The following is a 19,331-nucleotide window of genomic DNA, read 5'->3' as shown; positions in this document are numbered from 1 at the left end:
GGGGTTTTTTGGGGTGTCTCTGTCTCCTGCACCCCCAGCCCGGCGCGCTCAGCCCATCGCTCGGATTTGGGGGGGTTCCGGTGGGTTTTGGGGGCTCCGGGGATGGGGGGGACACACCGAACTGCGCCGGGCGGAGGCTCCGGTGGCGCAGGCGCCGAACGGGAGCGCCGCCCCCGCCGGTGGTGCCGGGAAAGAGATGCCGGGAGCTGGGGGGTGCCGGGGGGTTCTGAATGTCCCCTCAGTGTCCCCTCGATGTCACCTCAGTGTCCCCTCATTGTCCCTCAGTGTCCCCTCATTGTCCCCTAAATGTCACCTCAGTGTCCCCTAAATGTCACCACAGTGTCCCCTCACTGTCCCCCAGTGTCCTCTAAATGTCACCTCAGTGTCCCCTAAATGTCACTTAAATGTCCCCTCAATGTCCCTCAGTGTCTCCCCAGTGTCCCCTCATTGTCCCCTCAGTGTCCACTAAATGTTCCCCCCCCCCCCCGTGTCCCCTCAGTGTCACCTCAGTGTCCCCTAAATGTCACCACAGTATCCCCTCACTGTCTCCCAGTGTCCCTCAATGTCCTCTAAATGTCACCTCAGTGTCCCCTAAATGTCACTTAAATGTCCCCTCAATGTCCTCTCAGTGTCACTTAAACGTCCCCTCAATGTCCCCTTAGTGTCCCCCAGTGTCCCCTCATTGTCCCCTCAGTGTTCCCTCAGTGTCTCCCCAGTGTCCCCTCATTGTCCCCTCAATGTCCCCCAATGTCCCCTCATTGTCCATCAGTGCCCCTCAATGTCCCCTCATTGTCCCCCAATGTCCCTCATTGTCCCCTCAGTATCCCCTCAATGTCCCCCCAGCCCCGCCCCCTTCGCGCCTCCGCTAACTCTCGCATTCTATTGGCCCCCGCCGCCGCCGCGCCCCGCCCCTCCCGCCGCCAGCAGCCAATAGGAGCCCAGAGATGCGGGAGGGGCGGGGTCAGATGTTCCATTGGGGAAGGGGGCGTGGCCGCAGAGTCTGATCGACAGCCAAAGGGGGCGTGGTTTGTGGGCGTGGCTTACAGTGAATGGCCATTTGTGGGCACGGATGGGGGCGTGTCCTAACGGGGGGGCGCGGCCCGTACGGAATTTCTATTGGTCAGCAGCGAATGGGCGTGGCCTGGTGAGGGGCGTGGCCTCGCCGAGTTCCCACGCGGGATCCCGGGATAGGATCTAGTCCCGGTCCCGGTCCCGTTCCTTGTCCCGTTCCTTATCCCGTTCCCGTTCCCGCTCCCTCCGCCGCTCCAGGCCCGCAGACTCTCAGCGGCAGCGCACCCGAACTTTACTGGGAGCCGTCCCGCCCGGTTCCCCCGCGCCCCCCGGCCGAGCCCGCGGCCCCGGGGCGGCCCCGGTCACTGCCCGCGGCCGTGGGCGCGCAGGCGGCGGAGGCGCAGCCGCTGCAGCCGCAGGGCCGGGTCGGGGCCCGGCCGGGTCCTCCCGGGCCGGTGGCGGCCCCGCGCCCGCGCCAGGCGGAAGCTGCACGGGGTGGGGACGTTCTCGAAGTAGACCCGGCACGGCTGCGTGGCCGCCTCGTAGCCCTCGGCCCGCGCCGTCACCTCGTACTCGCCCGGGTTCAGCAGCCGCCAGTAGTCCCCGTCCGAGGCTGCGGCGGGCCGGTGTCACACTGCTGTCCCCGCCGCTGTCCTTGTCCCCAGCCCCAACCGCGTTCTTGTCCCACCCCTCTCCCTATTCCCATCCCCAATCCCATTCCTGTCCTTGTCCCCAGCCCCAATCCCGTTCTTGTCCCATCTCTATCCCTATTCCCATCCCCAATCCCATTCCTGTCCTCATCCCCAGCCCCAACCCTGTTCTTGTCCCACCCCTGTCCCTATTCCCATCCCCAAGCCCATTCCTGTCCTCGTCCCCAGCCCCAATCCCGTTCTTGTCCCACCCCTATCCCTATTCCCATCCCCAATCCCATTCCTGTCCTTAGCCCATCCCCATCCCTATCCCTATTCCCATCCCACTGCTGTCCTTGTCCCCAGCCCCAACCCCGTTCTTGTCCCACCCTGTCCCTATTCCCATCCCCAATCCCATTCCTGTCCTCACCCCAACCCCAACCCCATTCTTGTCCCATTTCTATCCCTATTCCCATCCCCAATCCCATTCCTGTCCTCGTCCCCAGCCCCAATCCCGTTCTTGTCCCATCCCCAATCCCACCCCTGTCCTCACCCCAACCCCAACCCCAACCCCATTCTTGTCCCATCTCTATACTTATTCCCATCCCCAATCCCACTCCTGTCCTCGTCCCCAGCCCCAATCCCGTTCTTGTCCCATCCCTGTCCCTATTCCCATCCCCAGTCCCATTCCTGTCCTTGTCCCCAGCCCCATCCCATTCCCGTCCCCATTCCCTTTCCCGGTCCTATTTCCATCTCCACCTGCGATTTCCCCGATCCTGTCCCCAAATCCCATCCCATTCCTTTCCCTGTCCCCAGCCCTGTCCCATTCCTGTCCCCAATGCCATCCATTCCTGTCCCATCCCTATTCCCAACCTCATCCCATTAACTCTTCCCATCCCAATCCCATTCCTGTCCCCATCCCATCCCCTTTCCCAGTCTAATCCTATTTCCATCTCCTGATCCCGATCCCAAATCCCATCTTGTTCCTTTCCCTGTCCCCATCCCCGCTCCCATCCCATCACTGTCCTCACCCCCCTCCCTTCCCAGCCCGATCCCGATCCCATTCCCGCCCCAAACCCCGTCCCGCAGGGTCCCGGTGTCCCCGCACCGGTGCGGACGTCGTGGTTGATGCCATCCACGGAGATGATGGCGTTGGGGATGCCCTGCTCGGTGTCACTGTCCCGGACCACGCCCTTGATCCCGCGGTGCACCTGCAGGGGTCGGTGCCACAGGTGTGTCCCCCCCTCCCGGTGCCACCCTCGGTGTTGGGGACAGCCACGTCCCGCTGCCATCCTGCTGAAATCCCCACCCTGGAATGTCCCCAGCGTGTCCCCCCATCCCCAAAGTCTTACAGAGACACCCCTGGGGGTCCCCTGGCCCTGCCCTGCCCGTGACACAGTGTCCCCATTGTCCCCAAAGCCCCCAGACCCCCTCAGTGTCCCTATGTCCCAACCCCCCCCCAAATCCCCTATCCCGTACCCCCCTATTTCCCAGTGTCCCCATGTTCCAAACGCCCCCAAATTGCCCACCCTGGACCCCTATTCCCCAGTGTCCCCATTTCCCAACCCCCCCCCAAATCCCCCATTCTGTACCCCCTATCCCCACTGCCCCCCTTACCCCAGCACCCCAAACTCCCCCATATTCCCATTCCCAATCCTATCCCCATTCCCATTCCCCCATTCCCATTCCCCATTCCCATTCCCCCATTCCCCTATTCCCATCCCTGTTCCCATTTCCCCATTCCCATTTCCCCATCCCCATTCCTACATTCCCATCCCCATTCCCCCATTCCCAGTCCCATTCCCCCATTCCCATCCCCATTCCCATTCCCCCATCCCCATTCCCAATCCCATCCCCATTCCCATTCCCCCATCCCCATTCCCATTCCCCCATTCCCATCCCTGTTCCCATTTCCCCATTCCCATTTCCCCATCCCCATTCCCATTCCATTCCCACATTCCCATCCCCATTTCCATTCCCCCATTCCATTCCCATTCCCATTCCCCTCCCCATCCCCATTCCCCCATTCCCATCCCCATTCCCATTCCCCCATTCCCATTCCCCCATCCCCATCCCCATTCCCATTCCATTCCCATTCCCCCATTCCCCCATTCCCATTCCCCCATTCCCATTCCCCCATTCCCATTCCCCCATCCCCATTCCCATTCCCCCATTCCCAATCCCATCCCCATTTCCCCAATCCCATTCCCATTCCCATTCCCATCCCCATTCCCATTCCCCCATTCCCAATCCCCCATTCCCATCCCTGATCCCATTCCCCCATTCCCATCCCCATTCCCATTCCCCCATTCCCAATCCCCCATTCCCATCCCTGATCCCATTCCCCCATTCCCATCCCCAATTCCCATTCCCATTCCCCCATTCCCATCCCCATTCCCCCATTCCCATGCTCATTCCCATTCCCATTCCCCCATTCCCAATCCCATTACCATCCCCATTCCCCCATTCCCATCCCCATTCCATTCCCCCATTCCCATTCCCTCATTCCCATCCCCATTCCCATTCCCCCATTCCCATCCCCATTCCCATTTCCCCATTCCCATTCCCCCATCCCCATTCCCATCCCCATTCCCATTCCCACTCCCCCATTACCATCCCCACTCCCCCATTCCCATTCCCATCCCCATTCCCCCATCCCCATCCCCATTCCCATTCCCCCATTCCCATTCCCATCCCTGTTCCCATTTCCCCATTCCCATTCCCCCATTTCATCCCCATTCCCATTCCCATCCCCATTCCCCCATTCCTATTCCATTCCCATTCCCATCCCCATTCCCCCATTCCCATTCCTCCATTCCCATTCCCATTCCCCCATTCCCAATCCCATTCCCATCCCCACTCCCATCCAGCCCCTGCTCACAGAAGCCCCGCGGTTTCTCCTGCCACCCTGGAGCCGTGTCCCCAAGCCCGGGTGCCACCCCCGGTGCCACCCCCGGTGCCACCCCCGGTGCCACCCCCGGTGCCAGCCGTGCCCACCTGCTCCATGAAGAGCAGCAGGGACTCGCGGTTGTTGTCCCACTCGTGGGGCAGCTCGGAGGCGTGCGGGAATTTGTCACAGGAGAGCTCCACGGTGATCTCGAAGCAGTTGGTGTGCAGGTAGCTGAAGTCGTTCATGCCTGGGGACACAGCCAGGGTGGCAGCAGGGGACACACAGGGACACGGAGGTGACAGCCAGGGTGGCAGCAGGGGACACATGGGGACAGGGTCACAGCCAGGGTGGCAGCAGGGGACACAAAGGGACACAGAGGTGACAGAGTGTCCCTGCGTGCTGAGGGTGTGACAATGTGGGGGCTGGCAGGCACCGAGGAGAATTCTGTGTTGTGCCTGAGGCCGTGGGGAAGCTTCAAAAATTAAATTATATAATTAAAATCATGTAATTTAAATGTGGAATTTCATAAGAGGTGTGTAGTATCGCAAGGTGAAAAATTCAGAGTTTAATAATATATATGTAACAATATATATATTATATATTATATATAGAATGTATATAATATATAATATACATATACAATATATTATCTATATAATATATATGTTATATATTATATATATTATATACACAATCATATACAATATATATCTTGTATATTACATTGTATATAAAATAATAATATATAATATATATAGTGTATAGTGGGTAATATCACAAGGTGAAAAACTCAGTGTTTAATAATATATACGTTATATATATTATATATAAAATAATATACCAAATCGAATGTATATTATAGTGTATATGAAATAATAATATTATATATATTAATTATATATTATTATATAGTATTTTTATTTTATATATTATATATTATATATCATAAAATATATTGCAATGTATATTATTATATTATATATATTATACAATATATAATATATAATTATAATATATATATTATATAGTAATAATTAAATAATATATAATATAATATACATTATAAATATTATTAGCAATAATACATATTTATTATTATAATATAATATATTTATATTATATTATATTATATTATATTATATTATATTATATTATATTATATTATATTATATTATATTATATTATATTATATTATATTATATTATATTATATTATATTATATTATATTATATTATATATATAGAAAATATTATAAATATTTAAATATATATTTAATATAAAGTTTTATAACACAGTGATATATATATATATATAAAGTAAAATGGAAGTTTTAGGACACTGGTCCTTCTTCTCCATGGGTTTGGGTGGTTTTGTGTAATTGGATAAGAAACTCCACATTTCCAGTCACAGGTGGGTGAGATAAAAATAAAATAATTGAGGTGCTATTCCTGAATTGGACAGTTGATCCCTAAAGAGCCCTGTAGGGAGTTGGGGTTCCATTTTTAACGGGTTGGGGTGAATTTCTGTGAAATTCATTTGTGGGACAGTAACGGAGATAAGAACTGAAAAACATCCGGGAACAGGCAGGAAACGGCATTTCACACATGGAGCAAAAACCCAAAAATGCACAAATCCCTGCTGGGTGCCACCCTGTGCCACCTGAACTCAGTGTCACTACTGCCACCCACCCTGTGCCACCTGAGCTCAGTGTCACTACTGCCACCCACCCTGTGCCACCTGAGCTCAGTGTCCCGCTCACTGCCAGGTGCCACCTGAGCTCAGTGTCACTACTGCCACCCACCCTGTGCCACCTGAGCTCAGTGTCCTGTCACTGCCAGGTGTCACCTGAGCTCACAAAGTGTCCCCACTCACTGCCATGTGCCCCTGAGCTCACAGAGTGTCCCCATTCACTGCCAGGTATCACCTGAGCTCAGTGTCACTACTGCCACCCACCCTGTGCCACCTGAGATCAGTGTCACTACTGCCACCCACCCTGTGCCACCTGGGCTCACAGTGTCCCACTCATTGCCACCATGTGCCACCTGAGCTCCGTGTCTTGTCACTGCCATGTGCCACCTGAGCTCCGTGTCACTACTGCCACCCACCCGGTGCCACCTGAGCTCAGTGTCCCACTCACTGCCAGGTGTCACCTGAGCTCCGTGTCTTGTCACTGCCATGTGCAACCTGAGCTCAGTGTCACTACTGTCACCCACCCTGTGCCACCTGAGCTCAGTGTCACTACTGCCATGTGTCACCTGAGCTCACAGAGTGTCCCAGTCACTGCCAGGTGCCACCTGAGCTCAGTGTCACTACTGTCACCCACCATGTGCCACCTGAGCTCAGTGTCCTGTCACTGCCAGGTGCCACCTGAGCTCCGTGTCCTGTTCACTGCCATGCGCCACCTGAGCTCTGTGTCACTACTGTCACCCACCCTGTGCCACCTGAGCTCTGTGTCACTACTGTCACCCACCCTGTGCCACCTGAGCTCAGTGTCCCGCTCATTGCTATGTGCCACCTGAGCTCCGTGTCACTACTGTCACCCATCCTGTGCCACCTGAGCTCCGTGTCCTGTCACTGCCATATACCACCTTAGCTCAGTGTCCCACTCACTGCCACGTGCCACCTGAGCTCACAGAGTGTCCCCACTCATTGCCATGTGCCACCTGAGCTCTGTGTCACTACTGTCACCCACCCTGTGCCACCTGAACTCCATGTCCCGCTCACTGCCATGTACCACCTGAGCTCCGTGTCCCCACTCACTGCCAGGTGCCACCTGAGCTCCATGTCCCGCTCACTGCCACGTGCCCCCTGAGCTCACAGTGTCCCCGTGTCCCCACTCACTGCCAGCCACCGTGTGCCAGTTGGCGCCGTTGATGATGTTGCCGAAGCGCGTGAAGTCGTGCTGGTGGCAGGGCCGGCGCTCGCCGCGGGCCATGGCCAGGTTGGCGGTGGCGTAGACGGTGGCCAGCCAGCGGAAGACGCCGTCGTCGGGCGTGGGGGTCAGCTCCTGCGCCTTCCAGTAGGTGCGGCTCATGTCGAAGGGGTAGGTGACCACCAGCTCGCCGCCGTGCAGGTTGGCGCTCAGCACGAACGGGTAGCGCTGCATCCACGCGATCACCGCCCGCGTCTCCGGGGCCACCTGTGTGTGACACCGCTGTCACCGTCTTGGAGGTCACCCATGCGCTGACAACACCGTTGTTATCATCTTCTGGGTCGCCCATGTGGTGACACCCTGTCACCATCCTGCAGTCACCCATGTGCTGACAACACCATTGTCATCATCTTCTGGGTCACCCCTGTGGTGACACCGCTGTTGCCTGTGCCCCCGGGGCCACCCCTGCGGTGACACCATTGTCACCATCCTCCAGTCACCCTGTGGTGACACCACTGTCATCATCTTCCAGGTCACCCCTGCGGTGACACCCTGTCACCATCCTCCAGTCACCCATGTGCTGACACCACTGTCACCATCCTCCAGTCACCCATGTGGTGACACCGCTGTCGCCTGTGCCCCCAGGGCCACCCCTGCGGTGACACCACTGTCACCATCCTCCAGTCACCCCTCCGGTGACACCACTGTCATCATCTTCCAGGTCACCCATATGGTGACACCACCATCTCCCATGTCTATGTGGTCACCCATGTGGTGACACTGTTGTCACCATCTTCCAGTCACCCCTGCGGTGACACCACGGTGATCATCCTCCAGGTCACCCATGCGGTGACACCGCTGTCACCATCCTCCAGGTCACCCATGCAGTGGCACTGCTGTCACACATCTTTGAGGTCACCGAGGTCACCCATGCGGTGACACCACCATCACCCATGTCTACAAGGTCACCCATGCGTTGACACTGCTGTCACCATCCTTGAGGTCACCCATGTGGTGGCATCGCTGTCACCTGTGCTCCCGGGGCCACCCATGCAGTGACACTGCTGTCACCTACTCCACCAGGGCAACCTGCGCGGTGACACCGCTGTCACCCGTGCCTTGTGGTGGTGGTGGCCACGTCCTTGTCCCCGTGACTCCAGGTGACGCGTGGGGTTGGGCGGGTTCGGCCCCAGTGCAGCCCCTGTGGGGGGCAGCTCCCATCCCGGGGGACTGGGAGGGGTTTTGGGGTTTTTGAGGGGTTTTTGAGGGGTTTTGAGGGGTTTTAGGGGGACTCTGGGGGGTTTGGGGTCTCACCCTGATGTGATAGGATGGGGGTTTTGGGGTGTCACCACGATGTGATAGGATTGGGGTTTTGGGGTCTCAGCACGGTGCCAGCCCAGGAGGATTGGGGTTTCGGGGTCTCACACTGATAGGATTGGGGTTTTGGGGTCTCACACTGATAGGATTGGGGTTCTGGGGTCTCACTGCAGCACCAGCCCGGGAGGATTGGGGTTTCGGGGTCTCACCGTGGCGTTGGCGAAGGTGTAGTACTCGGGGATGGGGATGTAGTGGTTGGGGAACTCGTGGGGCACCAGGTCGTTGTCCTCGGCGTCCCACAGCGCCGTGTTGAGGTCGGCGAAGTTGTGGTTGAGGTCGATGCCCTCGTACGTCCAGCGGCCCATGGCCCATCCCACCAGCTCCGAGCCCTGCCGGGGCACCGCGGGCACCGGGGGCATGAGGATCACTGGGATGGGCACTGGGATGGATACTGGGATCACCAGGATCACCAGGATGGGCACCGGGATCACCAGGATCACTGGGATGGGCACTGGGATGGACACCGGGATCACTGGGATGGACACTGGGATCACCGGGATGGGCACCGTGGTCATCAGGATGGGCACCAGGATGGACACTGGGATCATCAGGATGGGCACTGGGATCACTGGGATCCCCAGGATGGGCATCACGGTCACTGGGATGGGCACTGGGGATCACTGGGATGGGCACTAGGATCATGAGGATGGGCACCAGGATGGGCACCGGGATCAGTGGGACGGGCACCGGGATGGACATTGGGATGGGCACAAGGATCACCGGGATGGGCACTGGGATGGGCATTGGGGATCACCAGGATCACTGGGATAAGCACTGGGATGATTGGGATGGGCACCAGGATGGACACCGGGATGGGCACTGGGATGATTGGGATGGGCACTGGGATGGACATTAGGATGGGCACTGGGATGACTGGGATGGGCACTGGGATGGACATTGGGATGGACACTGCTGTCACTGGGATGGGCACTGGGATGGGCACCAGGATGGACATTGACACGGACACCGTGGTCACCAGGATGGGCACTGGGATGATTAGGATGGACACTGGGATGATTGGGATGGGCACCGGGATGGACATCGGGAAGGACATCGGGCTGGACATTGGGATGGACATTGGGATGGACACCGGGATGGACACCGGGATGGACATTGGGATGGACATTGGGATGGACACCAGGATGGGCATTGGGATGGACATTGGGATGGACACCAGGATGGGCATTGGGATGGACATTGGGATGGACACCAGGATGGGCATTGGGATGGACATTGGGATGGACACCAGGATGGGCATTGGGATGGACATTGGGATGGACACCAGGATGGACACCGGGATGGACATTGGGATGGGCACTGGATGGACACCGGGATGGACATCAGGATGGGCACCGTGATGGACACCGGGATGGACATTGTGCTGGCACTGCGGTCACCGGGATGGGCGGTGCCAGCCCTACCAGCTTGTAGGCGGTCTCGTAGCCGTCGGGGTTCATGGAGGGCAGCAGGTGGATGCGCGTGCCCGTCACCAGCTGCACCACGCGGGGGTTGCCCAGCCGGAATTCCCGGCACAGGAATTCCATCAGGTTCAGCAGCAGCTCCCGGCCCAGCACCTCGTTCCCGTGCATCCCGGCCACGTAGCGGAACTCCGGCTCTCCTGCGGGGCCACCAGGGCTGGCTGGAGGGACCCTGGGCACTGTCCCCGTGTCCCCATCCCCAGCCTGGCTGTCCCTGTCCCCAGGGTGTCACTCCACCAGGCTGGGAGTCCTTGGTCACTGTCCCCGTGTCTCTGCACCATCCTGGGTGTCCCTGTCTCCATCCTGGGTGTCCCTGGTCACTGTCCCTGCACCACCCTGGGTGTCCTTGGTCACTGTCCCCGTGTCTCTGCACCACCCTGGGTGTCCCTGGTCATTGTCCCCATGTCCCTGCACCACCCTGGGTGTCCCTGGTCATTGTCCCCGTGTCCCTGCACCACCCTGGGTGTCCTTGGTCACTGTCCCCATGTCCCTGCACCACCCTGGGTGTCCCTGTCTCCATCCTTGGTCACTGTCCCTATGTCCCTGCATCACCCTGGGTGTCCCTGGTCACTGTCCCTGTGTCCCTGCACCACCCTGGGTGTCCTTGGTCATTGTCCCCATGTCCCTGCACCACCCTGGGTGTCCCTGTCCCCAGGATGCTCCTCCACCAGTCTGGGTGTCCCTGTCTCCATCCTGCACCAGTCTGGGTGTCCCTGTGTCCATATCTCCACCCTGGGTGTCCATGGTCACCCTGTCCCCATCTTCCTGCAGCAGTCTGGGTGTCCCCATCCCCATCCTGATGTCCCTGTGTCCCCATCCTGCACCACCCTCAGTGTCCCTGTGTCCCCATCCCCATCCTGGGTGTCCCCATCTCCATCCTGAGCACCCCTGCTCACCCTGTCCCCATCCACGTGCTCCACTTTGGACATCCCTGGTCACTGTCCCCATCTCCCTGCACCCCTCTGGGTGTCCCCGTGTCCCCATCCCCATCCTGGGTGTCCCCAGCCACCCTCCCCCCCCATCCTTCACAGGTCTGGGTGTCCCTGGTGTCCCCATCTCCATTCTGGGCATCCCCTGCTACGCTGGGTGACCCAGTGACCCCATCTGGAGCCAGCCCTGGTGACAGTGCCCACTGTCCTACACAGCCCTGGTGACAGTCCCCACCCCCTGTGCCAGCCTGGCCATCCCTGGTGACCTCCTCCTCATCCTGGGCACCTCCAGTCACCCCATCCCAGCCTGGGCATCCCTGGGCGCTGTCCCCACGCCCATTGTGCCCCACCCCAACTGTCCCCAAGTGTCCCCAAGTGTCCCCAGGTGTCCCCACCGACTTCGTGCTGCCCGGGGTTGTCGGAGATCTCCATCACGTAGAGGCGCAGCCCGCGGGAGCTCTGCCCGATGCTGTACACGCGGGTGATGTCGGGGCACTCCTCGCTCACCCTCTTCATCAGCTGCGGGGGTGGCACCGTCAGGGACACGCCGAGGTGGCACAGCCACCCCTCAGCGCCATGCCGTCCTTGGGGACACCCCGGGGACACTCTGGGGACACAGGGCTCGGCGGGTGGGTGGCACCTTTCTCATCTCCTTGTAGTTGTGGTGGCGGAAATCTAGCTGAGATTCGGGCGGGGCTGGGGGGTGCCAGGCGTGAGCATCGCTGGGGTCTGTGGGGACAGCGAGGGGACAGCGAGGGGACAGCGAGGGGACACGGTCAGGGACAGCCAACAGCCCGGACCGCCACTTTGGTGACAGCGGTGAGCGCTGCTGGGGTGGCGTGTGAGCCGGGGGACAGCCAGAGGGTCCCCGAGGGGCAGGGGACAACCAGAGGGTCCCAAAGGGGCAGGGGACAACCAGAGGGTCCAAAAGGGGCAGGGGACAACCAGCAGGACCCAAAGGGGCAGGGGACAGCCAGCGGGTCCCAGAGGAGCAGGGGACAGCCGGGGACACCCACCGGGCAGGGGACAGCCCAGCACCTCGGCCCGCAGGCACACGGTGCCGTTGGGGAACCAGCTCTGAGGGTTGATGCGCAGGAAGCGCCCCACGAGTGGCACGGGCAGCACGTTCAGCACCGGCGTCTCGGGGTCTTTGTTGGCAGGGAACACCTGCAGGGGACAGGAGGGGACAGGAGGGGACAGGAGGGGTCAGGGAGAGCCGCCCGTGGGGCTCCAGGGGGTCCGGGTGCTGCCCGATGCCCTCCAGCCCGGACCCCAAAGGCACCAGGGATGGGCACAGGGAGCCCCAAATCTGCTCCTGGCATGGGTCAGGCAGGGGGATCCCAAAAGCCACCCCTGGCATGGAGATCCCCAAACCTGACCCTGCTACAGCCCTGACACGGTGACCCCCAAATCCACCCTGGCACAGGGACACCAAATCCACCCCAGAACAGGGACCCCAAATCCACCCATGGCACAGGGACCCCAAATCCACCCCAGAACAGGGACCCCAAATCCATCCTGTACCAGGGACCCCAAATCTACCCCATGGCAAAGGGACCCCAAATCCACCCTGGCACAGGGACCCCAAACCCACCCTGTACCAGGGACCCCAAATGCACTCCAGAACAGGGGCCCCAAATCCACCCCAGAACAGGGACCCCAAACCCACCCCATGGCAAAGGGACCCCAAATCCAGACCTGGCATGGAGACCCCCAAACCCACCTTGTACCAGGGACCCCAAACCCACCCCATGGCACAGGGACCCCAAATCCAGACCTGGCATGGAGACCCCCAAACCTGACCCTGGTACAGTCCTGACATGGTGACCCCCAAATCCACCCCAGAACAGGGACCCCAAACCCACCCTGTACCAGGGACCCCAAATCTACCCCATGGCAAAGGGACCCCAAATCTACCCCATGGCACAGGGACCCCAAACCCACCCTGGCACAGAGACCCCAAACCCACCCATGGCACAGGGACCCCAAATCCAGACCTGGTATGGAGACCCCCAAACCTGACCCTGGTACAGCCCTGACATGGTGACCCCCAAATCTACCCCTGGTACAGAGACCCCAAATCTGTCCCAGGGACCCCAAATCCATCCATGCTACAGGAACCCCCAAATCTACCCTCAGCATGGGGACCCCAAACCCACCCCAGCAAAGTGACCTCAAAATAAAACTTCAGCACAGGGACCCCAAATCCACCCCTGGCACAGGAACCCCAAACCCACACTGTACCAGGGACCCCAAATCCACCCCTGGCACAGGGACCCCAAACCCACCCATGGCACAGGGACCCCAAACCCACCCATGGCACAGAGACCCCAAACCCACACTGTACCAGGGACCCCAAATCCACCCCTGGCACAGGGACCCCAAACCCACCCTGGCACAGAGACCCCAAACCCACCCATGGCACAGAGACCCCAAACCCACACTGTACCAGGGACCCCAAATCCACCCATGTCCCAGGAACCCCAAGCCCATCCTGTACCAGGGACCCCAAATCCACCCATGTCCCAGGGACCCCCAAACCCATCCTTGGCACAGGGACCCCAAACCCACCCATGGCACAGGGACCCCAAACCCTCCCCAGCCCCAGGCTGCCGTGCTCGCCCCGGTGCCAGGCCACACCTGGGCGTGTCCCCATGTCCCCAGAGCCATGCCAGGGGGACTGGCAGGTGCCCAGGAGGGGACAAGCAGCCCTTTGTGCCGGGGGGAAGCGCTGCAGGGTGCCCGGGGGCCAGGCCAAGGGCAGCAGAGCCCGGGCACGGTGCCAGCTGGCACGGGCACCCCGGGATGGGCTCCTCGGGACAGGCAACCCTCCTGGGGTGGGTGGTTAGGGTGGTTAACCCTCCTGGGGTGGGTGGTTAACCCTTCCCGGGGTGGTTAACCCAGTGTGGTTAACGCCCTGCCCAGCGTGGTTATCCCACCTGGCTCGGTTAACCCCCAGCATAATTAACCCTGGCCTAATTAACCCCCCTGGCAGGGTTATCCTAACTGGCATGGTTAATCCCACCACAATTAACCCTGGTCTAATTAACCCCCCTGGCAGGGTTAACCCCCAGTATAATTAACCCTGGCCTAATTAACCCCCCTGGCAGGGTTATCCCACCTGGCTTGGTTAACCCCCAGTATAATTAACCCTGGCCTAATTAACCCCACTGGTAGGGTTATCCTAACTGGCACGGTTAACCCCACCACAATTAACCCCCATTATAATTAACCCTGGCATAATTAACCCCCTGTCATTGTAACCCACCTGGCATTGTTAACTCTTGGAATGGTTAACCCAGCTGGCACAATTAACCCCACCACAATTAACCCCAAGTATAATTAACCCTGGCTTAACTAACCCCCCCTAGAATCATTACCCAGCTGGCACAATTAACCCCACCACAATTAACCCCAAGTATAATTAACCCTGGCTTAACTAACCCCCCTAGCATCATTACCCAGCTGGCATAATTAACCCCACCACAATTAACCCCAAGTATAATTAACCCTGTCCTAACTAACCCCACCCTGGCATCATTATCCCCCGAGCACCATTAACCTCCCCACCACGGTTAACCCTTCCCGTGCCATCATTACCTCCCAGGTGATTCCCACCCCCTGGCACTGCCACCTCCCCATGTCCCCACCCTGTCTGGGGATGCCACCCCCGGTGCCACCCCCGGTGCCACCCCCGGTGCCACCCACCGCCTCCTCGGTGCCGTTGCGGCTGGGCAGCCACGCGTGCGAGTCGTTGCTGACCTGCACCTTGTAGGACGTCACCCAATCGTACCTGCGGGGCACAGGGCGGGTCAGGGGTGTCCCCCAAGCTGTCCCCAACCTTGTCCCCCTTGTCCCCTTACGTCCAGATGGAGTTGAGGCCCTGGGTGACGATGCCAGTGAAGCGGGTGAGGCGCTGGGCGTCCACCTGCAGCCACTGCTCCGTGTCCTCGCGCCCCGCGCACCAGCCGCCGTCGTAGAAATCGCCGTCGTAGAGCCCCGACTGTGGGGACAGGAGGGGACACGCACAGGGACACGGCCACACCGCCCGCTGTGTGCCCCGAGACCGGGGCAGTGGCACCGGGGTGGTGGCACTGGGGTGGTGGCACCAGGACCACGAGGAGCCACATGGGAGGGAGAGGGCAGAGCTGGAGAGCGCCTGGGACGCTCGTGGGACATGAGGATGCCACGAACTGGTAACAAAATGTCACAAATGGGCCACAAAATGTCCCAAATGTGCCATGAGGATGCCATGAACTGGTCACAAAATGTCACAAATGTGCCATAAAATGCCACAAATGTGCCATGAAGATGCCACAAACTGGTCACAAAATGTCACAAATTTGCCATGAAGATGCCACGGACTGGCCACAAAATGTCATAAATGTGCCGCAAAATGTCACAAATGGGCCATGAAGATGCCACAGACTGGCCACAAATGTGCCATGAAGATGCCACGGACTGGCCAGAAAATGCCACAAACGTGCCATGAAGATGCCACAAACTGGTCACAAAACGTCACAAATGTGCCACAAAATGTCACAAATTTGCCATTAGGATGCCACGGACTGGTCACAAAATGCCACAAATATGCCATGAGGATGCCGTGGTCTGGCCACAAAAAGTCACAAATGTGCCACAAAATGTCACAAATGTGCCATGAGGATGCCACAAACTGGTCACAAAATGTCACAAATGTGCCACAAAATGTCACAAATTTGCCATGAAGATGCCATGAACTGGTCACAAAATGTCACAAATGTTCCACAAATGTGCCATGAAGACGCCATGAACTGGCCACAAAATGCCACAAATGTGCCACAAAATGTCACAAATGGGCCGTGAAGGTGCCATGGACTGGTCACAAAATGTCACAAATCTGCCACAAAATGTCACAAATGCGCCATGAAGATGCCATGAACTGGTCACAAAATGTCACAAATGTGCCATGAAGATGCCACAAACTGGTCACAAAATGTCACAAATGTGCCAGAAAATGTCACAAATGTGCCACAAAATGTCACAAACGTGCCATGAGGATGCCACGAACTGGTCACAAAATGCCACAAATGTGCCACAAAATGCCACAAATGTGCCACAAAATGTCACAAACGTGCCATGAGGATGCCACAAACTGGTCACTAAATGTCACAAATGTGCCACAAAATGTCACAAATTTGCCATGAAGATGCCATGGACTGGTCACAAAATGTCACAAATTTGCCATGAAGATGCCACGGACTGGCCACAAAATGCCACAAATTTGCCATGAAGATGCCACGGACTGGCCACAAAATGTCACAAATGTGCCACAAAATGCCACAAATTTGCCATGAAGATGCCACGGACTGGCCACAAAATGCCACAAATGTACCACAAAATGTCACAAATGTGCCATGAAGATGCCACGGACTGGCCACAAAATGTCACAAATGTGCCATGAGGATGCCACGGACTGGTCACAAAATGTCATAAATGTGCCGCAAAATGTCACAAATGTGCCATGAGGATGCCACGGACTGGCCACAAAATGCCACAAATGTGCCACAAAATGTCACAAATGTGCCATGAGGATGCCGTGGTCTGGCCAGAAAATGTCACAAATGTGCCACAAAATGTCACAAATGTGCCATGAGGATGCCACGGACTGGTCACAAAAGGTCACAAATGGGCCACAAAATGTCACAAATGTGCCATGAGGATGCCACAAACTGGTCACAAAAGGTCACAAATGGGCCACAAAATGTCACAAATGGGCCACAAAATGTCACAAATGGGCCATGAGGATGCCACGGACTGGTCACAAAATGCCACAAATGTGCCACAAAATGTCACAAATTTGCCATGAGGATGCCACGGACTGGTCACAAAATGCCACAAATGTGCCATGAAGATGCCGTGGTCTGGCCACAAAAAGTCACAAATGTGCCACAAAATGCCACAAATGTGCCATGAAGACACCACGGACTGGCCAGAAAATGCCGCAAACGTGCCATGAAGATGCCACAAACTGGCCACAAAATGTCACAAATGTGCCATGAAGATGCCACAGACTAGTCACAAAATGCCACAAATGTGCCACAAAATGTCACAAATGGGCCACAAAATGTCACAAATGGGCCACAAAATGTCACAAATGGGCCATGAGGATGCCACGGACTGGCCACAAAATGTCACATATGTGCCATGAAGATGCCACAAACTGGTCACAAAATGCCACAAATGTGCCATGAAGATGCCACGGACTGGTCACAAAATGCCACAAATGGGCCATGAGGATGCCACGTACTGGTCACAAAATGTCACAAATGGGCCACAAAATGTTACAAAAGTGCCACAAAATGTCACAAATGTGCCATGAAGATGCCACACCTACATGGCGCTTGTCATGCACTTGCCACACCCATGGGCCACATGTTGTGTAGGTGACATCCAAACACCCCCCCAGCCTGGCACACTCCTGGCACACTCCTGGCACGCTCTGGCACACCTAGCCCATTCCTGGCCCACCCTGGCCCCCCTGGCAGTACCTGGATGTTGAGGCGGCCGCGGTGCGCGCCCAGCCCGTGCCGCTTCTGGCTCGACGCCTGGAGCTGCGTGTCCAGCACCCGCAGGGACTCCAGCCCCAGGGGGGGGCACGCTGGGGACACAGCGGGGACCGTCACACAGGGACCCCCCCCGAGCAGCCAGGGCTGTCCCCAACCTGTGTCCCCACCGAGCGGTGCCAGCCACGGTTCAACACCCCAACTCCCAGGTGCCCCCAGGTGCCCCCTGGGTGTCCCCAGGTGTCCCCAAGTGCCCCCTGGGTGTCCCCAGGTGTCCCCAAGCACCCTCCGGGTGTCCCCAGGTGTCCCCCAAGTGCCCTCCGGGTGTCCCCAGGTGTCCCCAAGTGCCCTCCGGGTGCCCCCAGGTGTCCCCAAGTACCCCCCGGGTGTCCCCAGGTGCCCCCCGGGTGTCCCCCAGGTGTCCCCAGGACACGGCCAGCTCCGTGTGCAGGTGACAACGCCCGGGCCACCCGCACCCAGCGCACGTACAGGGCTCCTGCGGAGCGGCCGGAGCCTCCGGCTTCTTCCTCAGCACCTTCTTCTTCTTCACCACCTTCTTCCTCACCACCTTCCTCCTCCTCACCGCCACCGTGCTCACCTTGGGCGCCGGGGCTGCGAGGGGACACAGGGATGGCAGGGAAGGGACAGGGAACACCCCAGCACCCCGATTCCCCCCACGAACCCCACTTTGCACGCTCCATCCTTCCCACACCCCGACCCCTCCCAGCGCCCCCCGACCCCTCCCGGTCCTACCGGTGACCGCGGGGTCCCCGTCCCGGGAGGGGCCGGGGGTGGCGGGGGTCGCGCTGCCCCGCACCGGGGGGACCGTGCTGCCCTTCGGGGGTCCCGTCGTGGCGCTGCTCCTCGCGGGGGTGGCCGTGGTGCCCTTCGGAGGGGGTAACCCGCTGGGTTTGGGGGGTCCCGCCGTGCTGCCCTTTCTGGGGGACACCCCGCTGGGTTTGGGGGGTCCCGCCGTGCTGCTCTTCCAGGGGGGCGTCTCGCTGCTTTTAGGGGGTCCTCCCCCGGCGATGGCCTTGGTGGGGGACACCCCGCTGGCTTTGGGGGGTCCCGTCGTGCTGCCCTTTCTGGGGGACACCCCGCTGGGTTTGGGGGTCCCGCTGGCCGTGCCGTGGGGCCGGCCGGGCTGGGGGGGCGCGGCGTGGGCGGGGGGCGCCGGGGGGCTCAGCAGGAGCAGCAGCAGCAGCAGCGGGGCGAGGGGCGACCCCGGCATGGCCGCGGTCCTGCCGGTCCCTGCCCGCTCCTGCCGGTCCCTGCCCGCTCCTGGTCCCGGTCCCGGCCCCTCCCCGCCCCACGCCCGCTCCCCGCCCGCTTCCTGCCCGGGACCCCCGCCCGCCTCCTGCCGGGACCCCCGGCCGTGCCCGTCCCGTTACACGGCCCCGTTCCGCTCCCCGTGTCACCGCACCGCTCCAACGGGGGACACCGGGTCTCACCGGCGGGCCTCGACCTATCCCCTCACCGTGTCCCCACTGTCCTCTCACCGTGTCCCCAGCCCCCCGCAGTGTCCCCACTGTCCCACCACCACTCGGAGAGCGGCCCGGGGGTCTGCGGGGGCTCCTCCCGCCGCAGCGGCGGCGTCGCC

At 58.8% G+C, this 19,331-nt stretch overlaps 1 protein-coding gene across 1 annotated transcript; it reads right to left on the bottom strand.

Moving 5' to 3' along the window:
* Positions 1-1,285: 1,285 nt before the first annotated feature.
* CPXM1 (carboxypeptidase X, M14 family member 1) lies at positions 1,286-19,007 on the bottom strand. Its single transcript, XM_041715580.2, has 14 exons — positions 18,485-19,007; positions 18,221-18,343; positions 17,717-17,826; positions 15,050-15,189; positions 14,895-14,979; positions 12,203-12,353; positions 11,827-11,915; positions 11,582-11,705; positions 10,201-10,397; positions 8,929-9,108; positions 7,372-7,669; positions 4,638-4,777; positions 2,749-2,851; positions 1,286-1,624 (listed from the first exon to the last, which is right to left on the bottom strand). The coding sequence occupies exons 1-14, from the start codon at positions 18,960-18,962 to the stop codon at positions 1,374-1,376; spliced, it is 2,469 nt and encodes an 822-aa protein (XP_041571514.2). The 5' UTR covers positions 18,963-19,007; the 3' UTR covers positions 1,286-1,373.
* Positions 19,008-19,331: the final 324 nt, after the last annotated feature.

The sequence above is a fragment of the Taeniopygia guttata genome, chromosome 4 (assembly GCF_048771995.1).
Source record: "Taeniopygia guttata chromosome 4, bTaeGut7.mat, whole genome shotgun sequence".
Taxonomy (NCBI): domain Eukaryota; kingdom Metazoa; phylum Chordata; class Aves; order Passeriformes; family Estrildidae; genus Taeniopygia; species Taeniopygia guttata.
Note: the sequence above shows the minus strand (reverse complement) of the source record. Positions and strands in the feature narration are given on the sequence as shown.

Coding starts and splice junctions, on each gene's coding strand:
- CPXM1 (XM_041715580.2), bottom strand. CDS start 18,962: ATGCCGGGGTCGCCCCTCGCCCCGCTGCTGCTGCTGCTGCTCCTGCTG. Junction 14,980..15,049: donor GGCCTCAACTCCATCTGGAC/GTAAGGGGACAA, acceptor TGTGCCCCGCAG/GTACGATTGGGTGACGTCCT. Junction 9,109..10,200: donor ACGAGACCGCCTACAAGCTG/GTAGGGCTGGCA, acceptor GTGCCCCGGCAG/GGCTCGGAGCTGGTGGGATG.